The sequence below is a fragment of the Puma concolor genome, chromosome E1, assembly GCF_028749965.1.
Source record: "Puma concolor isolate L17-30 chromosome E1, mPumCon1.1.hap2, whole genome shotgun sequence".
Taxonomy (NCBI): domain Eukaryota; kingdom Metazoa; phylum Chordata; class Mammalia; order Carnivora; family Felidae; genus Puma; species Puma concolor.
In genome coordinates, this window is record NC_141680.1 from 46,068,802 (window position 1) to 46,089,403 (window position 20,602).

General features: G+C 47.4%; 1 protein-coding gene across 4 annotated transcripts; it reads right to left on the bottom strand.

Annotated features, from left to right (window-relative positions):
* Positions 1-63: 63 nt before the first annotated feature.
* LYZL6 (lysozyme like 6) lies at positions 64-17,926 on the bottom strand. 4 transcript variants are annotated; one of them, XM_086685537.1, is made up of 5 exons: positions 17,644-17,926; positions 4,526-4,752; positions 3,401-3,587; positions 2,457-2,535; positions 64-1,165 (listed from the first exon to the last, which is right to left on the bottom strand). In XM_086685537.1, exons 2-5 carry the CDS (start codon positions 4,662-4,664, stop codon positions 1,091-1,093), a joined length of 480 nt encoding a protein of 159 aa, XP_086541663.1. In that variant the 5' UTR covers positions 4,665-4,752; positions 17,644-17,926; the 3' UTR covers positions 64-1,090. The 4 variants fall into 4 exon arrangements, with proteins under 4 accessions (XP_086541663.1, XP_086541662.1, XP_086541666.1 ...); XM_086685536.1 differs by lacking the exon at positions 17,644-17,926 and adding an exon at positions 9,164-10,890; XM_086685540.1 differs by lacking the exon at positions 17,644-17,926 and adding an exon at positions 9,164-10,883 and having other exon boundaries at positions 64-1,605; positions 3,429-3,587.
* Positions 17,927-20,602: the final 2,676 nt, after the last annotated feature.

Consider the following 20,602-nt stretch of genomic DNA (forward strand, 5'->3'; position numbering starts at 1 on the left):
AAAATATTTTCGCAAAACAAAATCTATTCCATTATCCTATAAATATGACCCTCATTTAAAAAATGATTTTAATATTATTTATTTTTGAGAGAGAGAGAGCATGCATGTGCGAATGGGGGAGGGCCAGAGAGAGAGAGGGAGACACGGACTCCGAAGCGGCCTCCAGGCTCTGAGCTGTTGGCACAGAGACCCTCGCCGGCGCTCAAACCCACAAACCGCAAGATCATGACCTGAGCCGAAGTCCGACGGTCAACCAACTGAGCCACCCGGGCACCCTGACCTTCATTTTTCATGCTAAAAACTGTTTTATGAGGAGATGCTGATAGAGGATAGTTGTTGTGATTAATACTCTTTCTTGGGCATTAAATTAAAAGTTGGAAATTTTAACATGGCCTTAACCTTTTTGATGTTTTACTCATCTGTGAAATCCAAAAGTCTGGGAACCACTCAAATGTCAAATCTCTCACTTCAGAGCTGAAGTAGTTAAGGCTCAGAAGTAGGGACAGCAGTGGCCCAGGTGGGACAGTTTATTCAGGCAGTTCCGATTGTAGCCATGGGTAGAACATTCCTCCAACTGCCCCTTTTCTGTCTTTGCGTTGTCATTTTGCAGGTTCAACTCCACATCAGCACCATGTATTCGTTGTATGTATCCACTCATTCGCTGTAGCCAGTATTCGTGTATGTCTCTGCCTCTGCAGGCAGATGGTGAACACCTCAAGAACAACAGTTATGATTTACCTTCCTTCTTCTAGTACCTACCACCCTCCTGCCATACTAGGTACTCGAAGATATCTGGAATTAAAAATGAATAAATCAACACATTCTTTGCACAAGGAATGCTTTAACAATTCCCCAGATATAACAACTTCTTCACTGTGGTCCTCTCTTGGTTTGCGAATGACAGTCAGGAACCAGGGGCCTGGGCCTGGATGGGTACAAGGAGAAAGCCCTAGAAAACCAGTTATTCCTGGGGCTCCGGTCAGTCCTTTTTGAACATGGGAAGGAAAGAAAATAACGTGAAGTGGAGGCAAGAGGAAGAAGGCATGAAGAATCCCCAGGCGAGAAGAGGAACGCTGGAATGACTCCACGCCTATCTCATTCCTTGTGACACCCCGTCATCCAGTAGGAGAGTGGCCGGCCCGCACAGTGCAACCTCCATGCCACCCTGTGGAGAGAAGAAGGCTGGGTTCTTGCTTCCTACTTAGTAGCTCCTTCTCCCCATCCATGACCCAGCACTTAGTGAACGCACAGCACAGCACGGCAATGCACAGAACCCCCTTCATTGCTCGCTCTCTGGTCTGTCCCCCTGTGGCCCCTCTGAGCCTTCCTTTAAATTTCTCTTCTCTGTGGTGTTTGGCTCCTCCCCCCCGTCCAGTATGCTCCCACGTTTTCAAATCCTCCTCTGGCCCCGAAGGGGGAGTGCACCATTTTACAAGGCTGAGAGTCACTAAACACACAGAAAGATAAATAAATGAATGAGTGAATGAATGAATGAATGAATGAATAAATAAATAACCAATCCGTCAATCTCAGGGGCAACTATCGACTCTCCCTCCAGAGAGGGTCATCCCTAATAGCCGTCAGCGTCTCTTCCGCATGGTGTTCCTAGAGTAGACAAGGCACTTAACCCCCTCCATCCTCACAGGCACCTGTAGAGGCAACTTTATCTATCTATCTATCTATCTATCTATCATCTATCTCCAATCTGAAGCTCAGAAAAGTGAAGCAACCATTGCACTGTCTACCACTGGGAAGCTGACAGCTTTGGGGGTATTTGCTCAGCTGAGGAGCTACGCACCTTTTTACAGAAAATGTTGCTGCGAATTATGGAGAGGGCCAGCCCCACCCCCCACCCGTGGCCAGCATGATGGTACTGCTTAACTGCTCCCACACCTACAGCTCATTGAACCACGCGGGGATGATGGGTCCAAGCTGAGCCAATCAGATTCTCTATCCCAGCCCCTTGGACTCTGGGGCTGAGACTAGCCAGTCTCCGTGACTGCTCAGAACATTAGCCCGTTAGCTTGGGGGCAGCCACGATCTGTCCTCTGGAATGTGAAGCAGAATATACTGCTCTACAAAGAAAGTAGTGAAGGAAATACACGAGGAGGCAGAAACTTGTCAGGAAAGCCACACTGACAGTTCCCAGCTCCGCCTCCATTCTCTTCCCGAGAAGAGACCCCTTGGGTAAGCTCGGTGAGACACCTTGTCCCCTCCGAAGCCATCTCGCTCAGCTAACTCAAGTTGCTTTGCTACTGTGTCCAAAACGGTTTTAATACAACATCAGAGAAAGACCCAGATCCCAAGTCTTGTAAGTCCCAGTTCCGAGCCCCGCCGCTCTCCCACGTTTTTCTAGACGGTCAGAAGGGGTCGAGTCCTTGCCTCCTGTCCCCTCCTGTCACTACATCCTTCTTGGGGCTCTGCCTGCTAACTTAGTCCCACAGTGACCTCCTCACCAGTTCTTCATTCCCCCTGGTCCAGACACAATCTTTTTCACACAGTTGATGGTTGAGAGAAGATCGGGGCTCAGCAGTTCTGAAGGGGAGACAGAGAACACCCGTGAGAACACAGAGGACAGTCCCAGAGACTGAGGCAGACACTGGCTCTCCCTGCCCCCCAGGGGCTGAGTCCTTCCAGATTAGGCAAGGGCTCCCTCCCAGAGGCCCACTGAGATATCCCTACAATGGCTGCTAGAGGTCAAGGGTGGCTAGGGGTGGGGGCAGGAGGGGCAGGAGTAAATGTATGTTTACTACCACACATCCTAGCTAGGGTACATGCTGGTTCACGCCACGTTTGAGGGTTTCTAGGGAAAGGAAATGTCAAAACAGGCAGCACAGAGGCCAAGGTAAACCTTGCCTAATGAGAGAGGCTCTTCAGGTGAAGAGTGCAGGGATGTCGATCAGAGTACGAAAGAGGGAGTAAGGGGCAAAGTCATGGACCTGTGGAGCCTCCAGGAGTGGCTCTGAGGTGGGGAGTTTGCCCTTGGCCTCCAATCAACCAGGCCATTAACCAAACAAAGTCAGTACTTGATGGTTAGAGCTCAGCCTTCAGGGCCACCAGTCTGGCATTCAGCACTGGTTCTATGAGCCTCAGTTTGCTCGTCTGTGAAGCGGGGATCATAATAGTTTCCACCGCATGAGAAGCTGGCATGGGAAGTGCTTAGTATAGAACACACTCTCGATAAAGGTTGGCCGCTGCTGTCCTCTGCTACTGGGTGTGCAGAGCCTTTCTGGAGCCTGCACCCCGGAGAATCTCCTAACCGGAGGGGCATCGTAGCCACTAGTCTAATCCTCTGCTCAGCAAAGGCATTCCTGGACTCCTCGGGCCATCCCTCTGGGTGCATTCCCAGGCTTGGAGTGGGAAGAGAAGTCCTGAGAGTAGACCCCACTCATCCTCTCACCTCTCCCACCCTGAGACCCCGGCCAGACCTTTGCAGTCCTCGTGGCAAATGTTTTCCGAGTGACTCTTGTAGTCACTGCACCAGTAGTGGCTGTTGATCTGGAAGATGCCATAGTCGAAGCTGCCGTCTGCATTTTCATTTACCTTGGATAGGTTGAAGTTGCTCTCCACAAAAGCCAGGCACAGCCCTTAGAACAGGGAGAAGAAGGTTTTAGAGGGCTCTGAACTGAGGGACAAAGGATACGGAGGAGAAAGGGAGACGGGGAAGCAGAAGAAAGGAACAAGGCCTAAGAGGCTAGATGGGGCAAGCTGGCTGGAAGCACCCATTAGCTTCTCCCCTCGCCCTTCGGTCCATCCACCTGGCCCTCAGTACAACCGCTCATCATCCCGCTGTCCATCCGCGTCTCCTGCACTTGATGATCGCCTGCTGTGTGCCGTGACCCGTGCAAAACCCAGTGAGGGACATTTAGCTGGGTCAAAGGCAGCTGGTGCCTTCAGAGGGCCTATAGTACAAGAATGAAGACGCACACCTTAAAGGACCGTAAGACAAGATAAAACGAGAAGGACAGCACAAGACAGGTGTGTGCAAAATCTGGGCAGAAGGAAGCTAGCCCCACCATGGAGGAGGACGAAGCCTTTGCACTGCCTGCTCCCTCTGCCTGGAATGCTCTTCCCCGGACATTTGGGTGACCCGGTCCTTTGCCTCATTCAGTGCTGCTCAATGTCACCGCCTCAGAGAGGTATTCCTTGACTTCCCCTTCAAGGACAAGGTTACCTCTCACTCCCCTGGCTTTATTCTGCTGCATAACATTTATCACCACCAGGAAGTGCTTCATATGTTTGTGTGTGTGTTTGGGACTCGCCTCTCCCCCTAGAATGCGAACACTGTGAAGGAAGGGGCTTTGTTGATGTCTCTGTCCCCAGCCCCTAAAATAGTTCCCGGTACATAGTAAGTGCTCAGTTAATAATTGTGGAAGGAATATAGAATGTTGGGAGGGGCTTCTCGGGGAGGGCTGCTTTTTGAACTTGGCTTCAAAAGATGAATGATGGAAAGATGGCCACATAGGGGGTGACCAGCAGCAGAAGAGGAATGGGGGGGGCGGGAGTGTGAGAAAGCGGCACTCACAGTCACTCAGCGAGTAGCCCTCAAACCCATCCAGATCCTCCTTGTGCAGCACTTTGGCCAAGTCACAGCGATTGATGAGCTTGGCCTCATTTATGGCAACGAGGCAGCTGACCAAGGACATGAGTAGTGTCCTCATCATCTTCGGAGGGGAGAAGGTGCAGCTGAGGGCCTGTGGTCCCGAGGATCTCCCAGATGCGCTGCTGGTCTCCTCTGAGCACCTGAGGAATCTGGAGAGAGCAGCCAAATGTCCTGGCTCACTCACGGCTCCCCGCCTGGCTATTTCTCTTTCCTCTCACCATTTTATACCTTTTTTTTTTACTACAGAAACTTTCAAACATTTACAAAATAAGAGAGAATAATATCATGAATCTCCATGTAGCCATTGCCCGGTGTCCACAGTGAAAAACTGAGGCTGATCTCCTTTCATCTACAGGTTTTCTCCTCTTTTAGCCATTCTCACTCTTGTAAAGGACACCTGGCTATGGGCAGCATTTGGGTACAGGGGTGGGGAGTGAGGCTGGCAAAGGAGATTGATGAGAACTGGACTTTACTGGTACTTGTGTGTGTGGATTTGAACATGTGTTCTCGTGGGAAGGGCCAGGCCACTGGGTGTTGATCTGCCCTCAACCACATGCTCCCAGACGCATGATATGTGACTTTTCCCAAGGGTATACCCTGCCTTGTGCAATTCCTGAGAGGCTGTCTTATAAGCTCTACACCTTTGTTTCCACTCAAAACTGGTATCACTCAAGTAAAAGTGACCTTGTTGAAGAAATAAACTTCACTTTCACACTGTGTGTGTGTGTGTGTGTGTGTGTGTGTGTGTGTGTGTGTGTGTAGGGGGAGGTGCAAGGGGCGGGGACTCTGGATTCACATCGCCTGCTTTCAAAGGTTGGGCTGCTGTGTGACCTTGGGCAATATACTTTACCTCCCTGGGCCTCATTTGTAAAATGAAGATATGCCAATACCGACTTACTAGGGTTGTCATGATGATTAAAGGAAATGATAAATGCCTAAATCTTGGTTTTGCATTCCCCCCCAAATAGGAAGCAAGACTTCTGGGACAAAGGTTGATTCCTAGGCTGGAGTAGGAAAGGGTATAAGATAAGTCTGAATTATCTTGTGCTAGAAAGTAAGAAAGTGCTCAAAATATGGATTGGGGCACGTCAAATGGACATGAGAGCCAGCTCAGAGGGGCACCCACTGGCCAAATCTGGAACACTTTCTTGGTGACAGCTTTATTGAGATAAAATTCCCAGTACATAATTCACATACCACACAATCACTTAATTTATTTTTGGGACAGAGAGAGACAGAGCATGAACGGGGGAGGGGCAGAGAGAGAGGGAGACACAGAATCGGAAACAGGCTCCAAGCTCTGAGCCATCAGCCCAGAGCCTGACACGGGGCTCGAACTCACAGACCGCGAGATCGTGACCTGGCTGAAGTCGGACGCTTAACCGACTGCGCCACCCAGGCGCCCCACACAATCACTTAATTTAAAGCGTACAGCTCAATAGTGTGTTTGCAGAGCTGTGCGACTATGACCGCGGTCAATTTTAAAACATTTTCATCAACCCAACAGGAAACCCCATACCCATTAGCTGTCACTAATCCACCCCTCCTCCAACCCCTGCCCACCACAAGCCTACTTTCCATTTCTCTAGATTTACCTAACCTGGACACTGCACACAAACAGTCACACCATAGGTGGCCATTGAGCCCGGCTTCTTTCGCTTAACAATGTTTTCAAGATTTACTCATGTTGTGGCAGCCACTGGGATCTCATTCCTTGTGATGAATCCTTCTTTTGTCTCTCTATTAATGGTTTTATAGACTTTTGGGCTACTTTGGGGCTATTATGAATGACGGTGCTGTGAACATTCACGCACAAGTGTTCATGTGGACAAATGTTTTCATTCCTTCGGGCATATACGCCAAGGAATGGAACTGCTGAGCCATAGAGTAACTTCAAGTTTCAACTTTGGAGCAACTGCCTGACTTCAAAGTGGCTGTACCATTTTACATTGCCATCGGCTTTTCCACATCCTTACTGACACTGGTTACTTAAAAAAAAAAAAAAATTATAAAGTTTATTTAGTTATTTTGAGAGAGAGAGCGAGAGAGAGAGAGAGAGAGAGAGCACAAAAGCTAGGGAGGGGCAGAGAGAGAGGGAGAGAGGGAGAATCCCAAGCAGGCTCCTGTCAACGCAGAGCCCAATGCGGGGCTTGAGCCCACAAACTGTGAGATCATGACCTGAGCTGATATCAAGAGGCTCAACTGACTGAGTCACCCAGGTGCCCCAACGCTTGTTTGTTTTTTTAATTCAATTTACTCTTTTTTTTTAAAGTAGGTTCTGCCCATGACCCTGATGTTGAGAGTCACCATGCTCTATACCAACGGAGCCCACCGGCCCCCCCCTCCCCCGCTAACACTTGTCATTAACTGTCTTTCTGATCAAAGCTCTCCTAATGGGTGCCAAGTCGTACACATGGTAGTTTGGATCTGCATTTTCCCGGTGGCTAATGACGCTGAGCATCTTTCCATGTGCTCTTTGGCCATTTGCATATCTTTGGGGAAATTCAGTATTCAGATCTTTCGCCCATTTTCTAGTTGGGTTATTTGTCCTTCTTTATTGAGTTGTAAAAATTCTTTATCAGATGGGAATGCAAGCTGGTGCAGTCACTCTGGAAAACAGGATGGAGTTTCCTCAAAAAACTAAAAATAGAACTACCTTACGACCCAGCAATTGCACTACTAGGCATTTATCCAAGGGGTACAGGTGTGCTGTTTTGAAGGGACACATGCACCCCCATGTTTATAGCAGCACTATCAACAATAGCCAAAGTATGGAAAGAGCCCAAATGCCCATCGATGGATGAATGGATAAAGAAGGTGTGGTATATATATACAATGAAGTATTACTCGGCAATCAAAAAGAATGAAATCTTGCCATTTGCAACTACATGGGTGGAACTGGAGGGTATTATGCTAAGTGAAATTAGTCAGAGAAAGACAAACATCATATGACTTCACTCATATGAGGACTTTAAGAGACAAAACAGATGGACATAAGGGAAGGGAAACAAAAATAATCTAAAAACAGGGAGGGGGACAAAACAGAAGAGACTCATAAATATAGAGAGCAAACAGGGTTACTGGAGGGGGTGTGGGAGGGGGGATGGGCTAAATGGGTAAGGGGCACTAAGGAATCTACTCCTGAAATCATTGTTGCACTAGATGCTAACTAATTTGGATGTAACTCTTAGCAAATAAAAAATAAAATTAAAGACAATAAATTTAAAAAAATAAAAAAGTCTTTATCAGATACATGGCTTGCAAATATTTTCTCGCATTCTGTGGGTTGCCTTTCACTTTCTTGATGGTATTCTTAGAAACAAAAGAATTCAATGATGATGAAGACCGTTTTCTCTACCTTTTCTTTTGTTGCTTACGCTTTTGGTGTCATAGCTACAGAATGGTTTCTAAGGTAGTCTGGGACATTCTGGCCATCAACACAAATAAAGATAGTGACAGGGGAGCTTGGCCGGCTCAGTTGGTGGAGCAAGCGACTCTTGATTTCAGGGTCATGAGTTAGCACCCCACCTTGGGCCTAGAGCGTCTTTGAAAAAAATTATGATAGTGACACATTATAATCTAGTGAAAGAGATAGGAATCCCTGAGTCCTTAATAGTAATAAATAGACAAACAGATACATAACGGCGATGGGGTTGGAGCTCTTCCTGACAATAAGATGATGAGTAATAAACGTGGAGGTGGTCATGAGGTTGGAAAATCATCACTCTGCAGCCATCATAGATTAGTTTGGGCAAGAATCATCAATGGATATTAAATCTAAGGTGGTGGGAAGCTTGGTGAAGAACTGGATGGGGCACCTGGGCTGGCTCAGTTGGTTAAGCATCGAACTTCGGCTCAGGTCATGATCCGTGGTTCATGGGTTCAGGCCCAGCATCGGGCTCTGTGCTGACAGCTCGGAGCCTGGAGCCTGCTTTGGGTTCTGTGTCTCCCTCTCTCTCTCTCTCCCCCTCTGCCGCTCACGCTCTGTCTCTCTCTCTCTCTCTCTCTCAAAAATAAATAAACATTGGAAAAAAAAACTATCAACACCATGAAAACACAGAATGGGGCTATTTCTGTCACTGTGTGCGTGTGTATCTTTGCCCTGAAAGTAGGTGTATGTTCCTCAGAGCAAAGGCCTAGGTTCCTCCACCCACAGGCTGCAGAGTCAGGAAGCTTCTGCTTGGGCAAGATGGCTGCCCTAATGGCCTTGTTTCCTCACAGATGTCTTCTAACCTCACTCCGTACCAGCCTGAGCTTGTGAACATTCTTTTGCTTCTCTCCCTCCCCCTGGTGTTGCCAGATTTAGTAAAGAAAATTTTACAGGATGCCCAACTACATTAGAATTTCAGACAAACAACAAATAATTTTTTAGTATGAATGTGTCCCATGCAACCCTGCTCCACCCTGACTCAGGAGGTTCCTTCCGAGACTTGCCAGGGGTCACTGAGCCTTGGGAAGCAGGTGAGCTCTCCCTCTGCCCATGAAGTACCCCCTTGGGGTCTCCATGGGGAATACGGTGCCTCTGGTAGATGCATTCTCACCTCCCCTTCCGAAGCTTACCTCTCTCCTACCCCTCTCTGACCCCAGGTCCCAGACAGCCACGGCTTTCCTCAAGAATCAGCAGAACGAAGAGTCTCTTCCTCATGAACTATACTCTAGCCCCACCTAGGTCGCAGCTCCCCATGTTCTAAAGAAGGTGGGAGCGCTGGGCCACCCTGCCTTCTGGAACCGCAGTTCTGTGACGTCATCATTCTCCTGGACATACTTGGGTCCAAACCATGCAAACGGAGGCCCATGCAAGCTTCCCGCAGAAAGTACAGATGGGTCTGGAAGCACTGACTGGTGATCGCTGTCATGAAGGCCCCTGGGTGGGGCAGCACAGAGGGTCCTGGTTGTTCTGCCTCCTCACCTCCCTTCCCTTTGGTGGGTGGTACCACCTTTGGGGGAACTCCTTCCCCCATGGGGTTGTAGTGGAGAGTGCCAGTCACAGGACACTGTGCTCCGGGTGACAGGGTGTGCCTATGGCCCCCACCACTATATTTTGAATAGAAATTAAGTGGAACAGCTCAGCTTTACAGGGGAAGCCTTCAGGAGTGAGGCCAGAGGCCGACAGTTTGGAATCATGTGGACACAGCCCATCTGAGAGCATAAGCTTCCTTGAAGAGGGAGCAGAGTCCAGATAGGATTCCAATCCTAGAGTCCACCCTTTCCGGGACCCAAACACAGTCTTGCCCTTACTGCAATCCTGCAATTCAATAAATGTCCCTTCCTGCGCCAATAAGTTCGAGGTGAGTTTCTGTCAATTGCAACCAAGAGAGGCCTGCATAGGAGGGAGCGTGGGGTTAACCACCTGTGAAGCGGTGACCCGACAATCTGTCACCTCCCCGTGAAGCTCACACATCCTAGTGTCACTAGTCACCAAAGAAGTCCGAAACATACTTCCACCTGCTGTAGCAGAAAGGAGGCAAAGGAAAGTTTTATTACCGGTGGCTACACTACCCTCTGCAACAGGATGGTAGGGGCTGGCGGAAAGAAGGCAGCAGGAAGAGCCTTTAAGTGGGCAGTGCTGCCCTGTACCTTCTGCCTCCAGACTTTTCTTCCCAAGGACATTGCAGCTTGGGCTGACGATGTTGGGATGAGTGAGAAACGTATACCTCATTCATAAATGATGATGAATATCCCATGGGATTTTTCTTCTCTTCCTTTCAGCAAAATCGCTAATCATGTTATTTTTTTTAAGTTTATTTATTTATTTTGAGAGAGAGAGACAGAGACAGAGAGAGCGAGTGGGAGAGGGGCAGAGAGAGAAGGAGAGAGAGAGAATCCCAAGCAGGTTCTTCACTGTCAGCACAGAGCCTGATGCGGGGCTTGAACTCAAGAACTGTGAGGTCATGACACGAGGGGAAACCAAGAGTCGGATGCTTCAACAACTGAGCCACCCAGGCGCCCCTAATTATGTTAGGATAATCAACATCTTAGGGGTGCCTGGGTGGTTCAGTCGGTTGAGCACCCAATTCTTGATTTCGGCTCAGGTCATGATCCCAGGGTCCTGGGATGGAGTCCTGCTTGGGGCTCAGCACTGAGCCTGGAGGCTGCTTAAGATTCTCTCTCTCTCTCTCTCTCTCTCTGCCCCCCTCCGCTCACACACTTCCTCTTAAAAAAAAGAGATTTTAAAATTTACTTAAGGATTAAAAACGATTATATTCAAAGAACAAAAATGTAAATATATTCATTTTTTATTAATTTTTCTGCGACGATTTTTTATGAAAAAATTTTCCAGTGTTTTTCCAAAAAGTTAGGGTTTTTTTTTAAACATTGAAAAGTATCTAATAATGCAGAAGGCAAAATAAAGATTAGAATTACTGAATATCAAATTTTTATATCAAATATATGTAAGTCCAAATACTGTGTATCATTATACTCTCTAAAACCTTAATTAAATTTTATTAAATAACTTAATTTTAAAGTTTAACTTAAATTGTATTTAAATTATACATTTAATTTAAAATTTGATTTATAAATAAGTAACTTGTTATTACTTATTTATTTATATATTTATTTTTAGTAAATTTAACCACAACATGGGGCTCGAACTCGTGACCCTGCGATCAAGAGTCACATGTTCTTTTTCTTCTAATTTTTAAAAAATGTTTATTTTTCAAATGTTTAATTTTTACCAATTGAGCCAGTCAGGCACCCCCCCCCCAAAAATAAGTAAGTTTTTATTTTTTTTATTTATTTTTTAAATTTTTTAATGTTTATTTATTTTTGAGAGAGACTGAAAGAGACAGAGCTCAAGAGGGGAAGGGCCAGAGAGAGAGGGAGACACAGAATCTGAAACAGGCTCCAGGCTCTCAGCTGTCAGCACAGAGCCCGATGCGGGGCCCGAACCCACAAACTGCAAGATCATGACCTGAGCCGAAGTCGGACGTTTAACCGACTGAGCCACCCAGGCGCCCCGAGTTTTTAAATAAAAATGTTAAAATTCATAATTTTAGCATTCAGTGTCCATCTCGCTGCCTGTGTAAAGAATCAGTATCGTTATGTCTAAAGCCTAGATATACATGCAAATTTGAATAATGTGTAACATGGCTTATGTAATGTCGCAAAAATGTCCTCAGTTTCCATTTACAACGGATGCAAATGCCGTCCTAATTCATGTGTAGTACCCCCAGAACCACGAATAAGAAGATGCAAACAAGAAACTATAGTCAGCACGACTAGAAAATGCCCTTTCATTGTGTTTAATCTGTTGCATTCCGGCGGAGAGGAAAGATCTGGCAAGTTAATTTGTCTTTTTTCTTACCTAAGTCCTTCTCTGCTGAAAATCTCTCTGCCCTCCGAGATAGTACCTAGCAGGGGCCCACCAAGCTTTCTTTAACTTTTCGAAGCTGATGCATTTTTCTCCCCATCAATATAGGGTCAGATGTGAAGCATCTCCCTGGGGCCTGAACATTGTTGAAGAGCACGGATGTTTAGGGTTAGGTCCTGCTTACGAGTGCTGAGCGCCAGAGGCACTGTGCGGTCCTTAATAAATTTGATTATTTTGTCGGGGGGTACTCTATTTTCTAATTTTTTTTAAGGTTTATTCATTTTTGAGAAAGAGACAGAGCACGAGCGGGGGGGGGGGGGCAGAGAGAGAGAGGGAGACACAGAATCCGAAGCAGGCTCCAGGCTCCGAGATGTCAGCACAGAGCCTGATGCGGGGCTTGAACCGACGACCCGCGAGATCACGACCTGAGCCCAAGTCGGAGGCTTCACCAACTGAGCCTCCCGGGCGCCCCGTTGTGAGGAACTCTGAAGCACAGGGCCCACTTGGGGACTTCTCTTGCCACTTCTCAGGGCAATGCTGGAAGAGGATGCTTCTGGAAATAAATTGCTCTAGAAAACAGGACACTGTAAGGAAATGTCTGCTTTGAGTTCTCCATAAAATATGAGAAAGATGGATACAGCTTGCCGAAATGCAGAATGCAAGGAACCCAAATCCAGTGCCGGGAATGAGATCTGCATTGAAGGCGCAAAGAGCAGAGTCCACAGCACAGAAAAGTTCCTCGAGGCTGGAGCCACACACTTGAAAAGCTCTCCAAGTGCAGAGCGGAAAGGCATGTGGAAAACAATGAGACCAAAGAGAATGAGTACAGACCACAGAGCTTATAGACTTAAACAGGGACGGAGACACCAGAGATGGTCCACCACTGTCTTTGGAATATATTCAAACCATATATTTAGAAGACTGAATTTTTGGCTTTATTATCGGGCTTGTACTTTATCCCACAGAATACACACCTTCTCAAATACTTCACGAATATTTACACAATTTGACTCTAAACTAGGCTACAAATAATACGTCAAGCTCTCCACAAAGGAGGAATTCTATAGGCTCCACACTCAGGCTACAGTGTAAAAATAACCACCCAATTTCTTACGACTTTCAAAGAAACACGCACATACTTTTCCCCCCTGCATAATTATTAGGTCAAAGGCAAATTAAAATCTGGAATAACAGGTTTCTAAAACGATGAGAATGAAGGAACATAGGCCGTTTCTGAAACTTAATCAAAATGTATTTAGAAGCAAATGTGTAGTCTTAACTGCTTTCCTTCAAACAAAGCAAAACAAATGGACTGATCATGCAACGAGAAGTTAGAAAAAAATAGAAGGAAAACATTTCCAAGGCAAACAACAAGAAGCAAAGAATAAGAATGGAAGCATTACGATATTTAAGGGACTTCGGGGGCGGTGGGGGGGGGAACATGTGGGTGACGTATTAAAAACAGAATCAAGAAACAAAGACTAGAGGGGGTCTGGGTGGCTCAGTCAGTTAAGCGTCTGACCCTTGATTTCGGCTCAGGTCATGATCGCACGAACCGCAAAATCGAGCCCCGCATTGGGCTCCACGCTGGATGTGGAGATTGCTTAAGATTCTCTCTCCTTCTCTCTCTCTCTGCTCCTCCCCTACTCACATGCATGGGTGCATACATGCGCTCTCGCCCTCTCTCTTTCAAAAGAAGAAGAAGAAGGAGGAGGAGGAGGGAGGAGGAGGAGGAGGAGAAGGAGAAAAGAAAAAGAAAAAGAAACAAAGACTAGAGACCTCGCATATTATATGTCCCACCATACTTGCTATGGACTTTGATACTTCTCTGTAGCATTAGAGCTGGTTAAAGGAAATTCTTCAGTTTCTGGAATGGGTTCCTTGCAAGAACAAGCCAGTCTGAAGTCAAGGGTTACCACCAAACAACAGACTCCTTTAATAATAACATGGTGGATAGATTATCCAAGAAGGTAAGTATAACTGAAGGCTTTATTTTTAGAAGTTTCTTTTTTTTTAAGTTTATTTATTTTGAGAGAGACAAAGTGAGCAGAGGAGGAGGAGGAGGAGGAGGAGGAGGAGAGAGAGAGAGAGAGAGAGAGAGAATCCCAAGCAGGCTCCATGCTGCCAGCACAGAGCCCAACTCGGGGCTTGAACTCACGAAACCATGAGATCATGATGTGAGCCGGATGCTTAATTGACTGAGCCACCCAGGCGCCTCTGTAGTAGAAGTTTCTAAAGTCTTGTTGCCTCAAAAGCACCACTAAACACTTTCTTCCATAAAAGTATATTCCGTCCTGAGACAGGCTCCCAGCAGGATAGAGATGTGCCAATGCCTGCTACTGGCCTTTAGAGCAGAGGGCAGGAAATAAGTCTTAAGTCTCGGTTCAGAAAAGTGCCAACAGGAAGCCCCCGTATTGCGCTCGGAAATGCAAGGTAAGTAAAATACAAACACACCTTTGAGAAATCAAATATGGACCTTAGCGTATGAGACTGGCCATGCCTCCCTGATGGTCAGCCCTGTGAGAAATCTTTCCACGGAGCTGACATCTGCCTGTGTCCACCTCTCCTGCTCAGTCTCGGGCCCCACGCGTCAGGCCACACAGCATCGTCCCCTCCTGTGTGGAGGGGTCAACCGCTGGCCTTTGGAGCCAAACCAAAGCCTCCGGCAAAGAAGCGGGTCCATGTAACTGTATGTATAGGTGAAGTATCTGACTACATCATTGTATGTTCCGGGGCGATCATGTCTGAGCATTTACATGGGATTTACCTATTGTTTTATTTCTTTCTTTCAGTTCCTATTATATTTAGGGCAGTAGACTGATTTTTAAAAGTACCAACATTCTGAATGGACAAATGGCAGCATTCATACAATGGAAATACTACCTAGTAATAAAAAGGAATATACTACTGGTCCATGCAATGGATAAATTTCAAAGTGATTATGCTGAGGGAAAGAAGTCAGACCGAAAAAAGAAGAAGAAAGAGAAGGAGAGGGAGGGAGAGGAGAGAAGGAGGAGAAGGAGGACGAGGAAGAAGAGGAGGAGAAAGAAAAGCAGATACTGCACGGTTCCATTGATAAGAAACTCTAGAAAATGTCAACCAATCTATAATGACAGAAAGTCGACCAGTAGTTGCTTGGGGATGGGGGAGCAGAAAGGGGCGGAGGGAGGGGTTACTGAAGGGCACAAGAAAACTTTGGGGAGCGAAGAGATATTAACTATCTTGATTGTGATGGCGGTTTCATGGGTATATACGTACGTCAAAGATTATCAAATCGTATTTTTAGAAATACGTCGTTCAGTGTAGGCCAATACCTGAATAAGGTATACTATAGTTACACACAATACATTTTATGAGAAGGGAGTTACAGGTCTGTCATGGTTGAGAACCCCCCACCCCCCTTCCCCGGGGGAGGCGGGAGGAGGTACTTCTCCCACATCATTGTCCTCAGGCCAACTCGCTGTGCAATCTATCCAGTGGCCACTAGGGGGAAGCAGCGGCCCACATACAGGAAGCGTGAGTCGCCCGGCACCCACAACTAAGAAGTCCCTCCAGTGTGCTCCCCTCCTGGGGAGGTGGGCGGGTAGCCATAGCTCCACGTGAGTTATCTGCAGGGCTGATACGGAGTAGTTGGAGATGGCCCCAGCAAGTTGCGATTCTCAAGGTGCCTCTGGAAGACCTAGGCCTGGAGTAGCCTCTCTATCGGCTTTCCGCCTTGCCTGAAACCCCACCAACTATAAAACACGACAAGATTCCATCAGCCAACTAAGCTAAAGAATGAAGCACCGAAAAGATTTTTTATAAGGGCGAGGGAAAGGAGACAAGGTGGAATTGGGGGTGGGGAGGTGATGGGGAGCACCCATGGGAGGCCACCACGGAGGATTCCCAGTAAGAACTGTTGCTAACACAGGCTGAGCCTTCCCAGCGTGTGGGGCATGATGCCAAACACCGTAAGCAGTGAACAATTTCACCTTCACAGCACTCTTGTGAAATCCGCTGCAGAGAGGTTAAGTGACTCGCCCGAAGTCACAGAGCTAGTGGGAGGCAGAGCAAGGATTTGAAACCGGGTTTGATACTAACATGGCGGGTGTAGCTGTTACTGCTCATTTTTTACCAGTTTTTTAATTTTTTTTTTTTAATGTTACAACTCAGGCAACAATAGATGTTGGCGAGGATGCGGAGAAAGAGGATCTCTTTCGCATTGTTGGTGGGAGTGCAAGCTGGGGCAGCCACTCTGGGAAACAGTATGGAGGGTCCTCAAAAAATTAAAAATAGAACTACCCTAGACCCAGCCATTGCATTACTAGGTATTTATCCAAGGGATACAGGTGTGCTGTTTCACAGGGACACATGCACCCCAATCTTTACAGCAGCACTATCAACGATAGCCAAAGTATGGAAAGAGCCCAAATGTCCATCGATGGATGCATGGATAACGAAGACGGGGTATACAATGGAGTATTACTCGGGTAATACAATGGAGTATTACTCGGCAGTCAAAAAGAATGAAATCTTGCCATTTGCAACTATGTGGATGGAACTGGAGGGTATTATGCTAAGTGAAATTAGTCAGAGAAAGACAAAAATCATACGACTTCACTCATATGAAGACTTTAAGAGACAAAACAGATGAACATAAGGGAAGGGAAACAAAAATAATCTAAAAACAGGGAGGGGGACAAAACAGAAGAGACTCATAAATATGGAGAACAAACTGAGGGTTACAGGAGGGGTTGTGGGAGGGGGGATGGGCTAAATGGATTAAAGGAATTAAGGAATCTACTCCTGAAATCATTGTTGCACCATGCTAACTAACTTGGATGTAAATTAAACAATAAATACATTCAAAAAAAGAAAGAAAGAAAGAAATGGTCAGGGGCACCCGGGGGGCTCACTCACTTAAGCATCTGACTCTTGGTTTCAGATCAGGTCATGATCTCACAGTTCATGGGATTGAGTCCTGTGTCAGGCTCTGACGCGGATCCTGCTTAGGATTCTCCCTCTCTCCCTGTCTCTCTTTCTGCCCCTCCCCTGCTCTCTCTCTTTCTCTCTCAAAAATAAATAAACATTATTTATTAACATTAAACAAATAAATTTAATGTTTATTTATTTTTGAGAGAGAGAGAGACAGAGAGAGTAGGGGAGGAGCAGAGAGAGGGAGACACAGAATCTGAAGCAGACTCTAGGCTCTGAGCTGTCAACACACAGCTCGATGCGGGGCTTGAACCTATGAACCACAAGATGGTGACCCGAGCCGAAGTTGGAGGCTCAACCAACTGAGCCACCCAGATGCCTGCCCTTACTGCTCATTATAACAGAATTGTCTTTCTTTCTCTTTGGGGCTGGGGTATTATTTAATTCATGTGTGAAACTGGTTGGTGTTGGTAGCAGGCGATGAGTATTTCAGCTTATCCTCCTGGAGATAAAGTTCCTGATGCTTCCAGAGAATTTTAAGCGTCTCTGATGGTCCAGGAAGGAAATCTTCCCTATTTATTTGCTAAGCATTTGCACTGCGTGAGGTTCCGTGTTAAGACTGATACGTTCATAGTGATGAAAGTATGGCCTTTAACAGAGGCCAGCACGAGGAATCGAGGGTCACGTGACCTGTAGCAATGCGGTGGCATTGTTCATGTGTGTCCATAGGAGTGTGTTAGAGGCAGCGGTACCCCACCTCAGCTGGAGTCCTGAGCAGCTTGACCAGATCAGGATGCAGGCCAAGAGAACTCACCAGAACGCCCAGTTATCAGAACAAGGCCAAAGCATCCCAGTGAGCAGATAACTCTTGCCCATGGTTCGTGAGTAAGTGAAGTTCATCCTTTCCCTCAGGACTGGACCAGCCCGCCTGGGATCCTGCAGCTTGATCCTTCAAGCGAGTTGCCCCAGGGCGGTGGCCTCTTCTAGGTTCTGCAGGAGCCAGCCGTTCTGGCCTTCCGGACTTCCTGCTGCTTTTATGCTGCTGTGGCCACAGGGTGGGGTTGATACGGCACCGGCACCGAGTAAAGGCTCCAGGGCTGCCCATGTGAAGACAAAGCAAAAGGAAGCCAAGGTTAAACACTGGGTCCACCTGCTTCATTCCCTAGATAGGGAAACCGAGGCCTGGGGAGAGGAAGGGACTCGAGTGAGCTAATGGCCGAGCTGGGGGTAAGACTCCCGGCAGTCTCTTCTCCCCTACTCCCCGGCCCTATTTCATAATAGGCCCCTGCTGCTGGCTGCGTCTCTGCGCTTCGTCAATCACTAGTATCTTTCTTGAAACAACAGTTCTTTAACATCGTCACGTATTCAGCCAGTGTTCAAATCTCCAATGGTGTCCGGTCAAAAAACACTTCGAACAGTTTGATCCAATCAAGATTGGGATCAGATGCGCTCAGATGTGACTGGTTGATGTCTCTTGAATCTCTTTTAATCCACAGGTTCCTCCTCCAGCTTTCTCTTTTTGCTTGCGATTTATCACCGGAGAAGGCGTGTCATGTATCCTGCAGATTGTCCTCAGTCTGGGTTTTTGTGATTGCAAACCCATGACGTGGCTTCACGCATTGCTCTGTTTTCTGTATTTCCTGTAGTTGAATCTAGGGGTTTGATCAGATCAAGATTTGGGTGCTTTGTTTTGTTTTTGCAAGACTACCATAGGAGGACAGACCTGCACAGAGTCTTAAACATCATCCAGTTCAGCCATGTCGTGTTCAGATAAGCTGAGGACCAGACAGGTGTAGTGACTCATACGGGCTTGCACACACGGCCAAGGCCATGGACATATTCTTAAAGGAAACCACTGAAAATGCTTGTGATCAGTTCCAGTGCCTTGGATGGCTGTGTCTGATATTCTCACTCTACACTCACAAGCCTGTGCTTGTACCCACCATGCTAGGCCTGCCTCTCGATCTCATCTCACTTACCGTTGTGATCCCAGGGCCTATGATAGACACTCATCTGCTGAATGAATAAATGAATGACCTTACCATTGTTTTTATGTCTCAGAAACTGGCTGCTCCTGGACTGTCCACAGGGGAAGGTATTATAGGCACTGGCCCTGCTGTAGTTTTCCAGAAAGCGGCCAGCCTGTTAGGCACAGGAAGGATCCAAGGGTCAAAGAATGAGAGGGAAGCAGGGCTTACCCCAGAAAAGCAACTGGAATGATGGGCTGTAGTCCACCCAGGCAAGAGGCAAGCCCAGCAACACAAAATCCTGCAGGCAGCACGGATGGGGTGCAGTTGGCAGGGTCCAGCCGCCGAGATGGGGTGGAGGCAGCACTCCAGTCCACAGGGGGAGCAAGCCAGGACCCTGCTCCTCATGCTGGGCAGGAACTCAGGCCAAAGATCAAGTCAGAAGCCCTGAGCATTACTTAGGATTAAGTTGAGTTGACAGGAATGGAAAAACCCCAAGTGTCATCGGCTCGAATAGGGTAGAAGCTCATTTCTCCCTCGTGTTAAATGCCCTGAGGGAGTCAGCCCACAGCCAACAGGGTGCTCCAGGGGGCAAAGATGACAGCGAGGACCCAGCCTCCCCTGTCTTGTCGCTCTCTTATTATCCTCGAGCATGACTTTGTTCCACAGCACAATATGGCAATATGGCAATATGGAACGCAGCCCTTCCAGGCCATATCCCAAGTAACAGGAAAGAACAGAGGGAAAAGAGCACTCTCCTCCTTAGGGCAATTTCCAGAATTGTGCAGACTACTCCATGTACATTCTCTTGGCCAGAATTGAGTCGCGTGACGACACCTCGCTGCAGATGATGATGAGAAATAGAGCCTTCATCTCCGACATCCATGGGCCCACTGGCGGGTCTGTACGTGAAGACCAGAGAGCATGTGTCCAGGGACTCATTAGGATACAAGGCAGACGTGAGCAGAGGGCTCCCAGCTTAGGCGCAGGTGCTTATGTCCCTGCTGTAGCTGCTTATGTCCCTGCTGCCCTAAGTCCTGGGACTTGGGCAGCGTGGGGTCCTCTCAGTCCAACTGTGGGAGGGAGACGCTGTGGAGCCAGCCATGGGGCCTGACCGTTGAGTACCTGTCACTGCACAACAGCGGGCAATTTGTAGCTAAGCCCGGCACCGGCCCAGGGAGAAGCAGCAGTGGTAAGAAAGCAGGTGTGCTCATTGTCAAGGACAGGCACACACTCAAAGGCCAACAACTGCTCAATGCTGTGAAAAGCATCTTCAAGACGTTGAGTCTGGGGCCACAGACTGCCTTTTCTTAGGAGGCGGTGAAGGCGCTGAGGACAACAGCTTTTTTTTTTATTTCCTTAAAAAAAAATTTTTTTTTTTTTGCTATAGAATAACCTACACAGAGAAAAGTATACAAATCCTAAGCATATACCTCCACAATTTTCACAGAAGTGGACTCACCCAAGTATCCAACACACAGATCAAAAAGTATGAGGCTTAGGTTAAGGTTAAGGTTAAGGTTAAGGTTAGGGTCAGGGTTAGGGTTGGGGTTGGGGTTAGGGTTAGAGTCTAGTATGGTTACAATCTAGTGCTGAACATCTTGTCTCTTATGAAGATTATAAAATCAGGCGGAGGGGGTGCCTGGGCGGCTCAGTAGGTTAAGCGGCCGACTTCGGCTCAGGTGAGGATCTCACGGTTCGTGGGTTCAAGCCTGCGTTGGTCAGTGCTGACAGCTCAGAGCCTGGAGCCTGCTTCAGATTCTGTGTCTCCCTCTCTCTCTGCCCCTCCCCTGCTTGTGCTCTCTC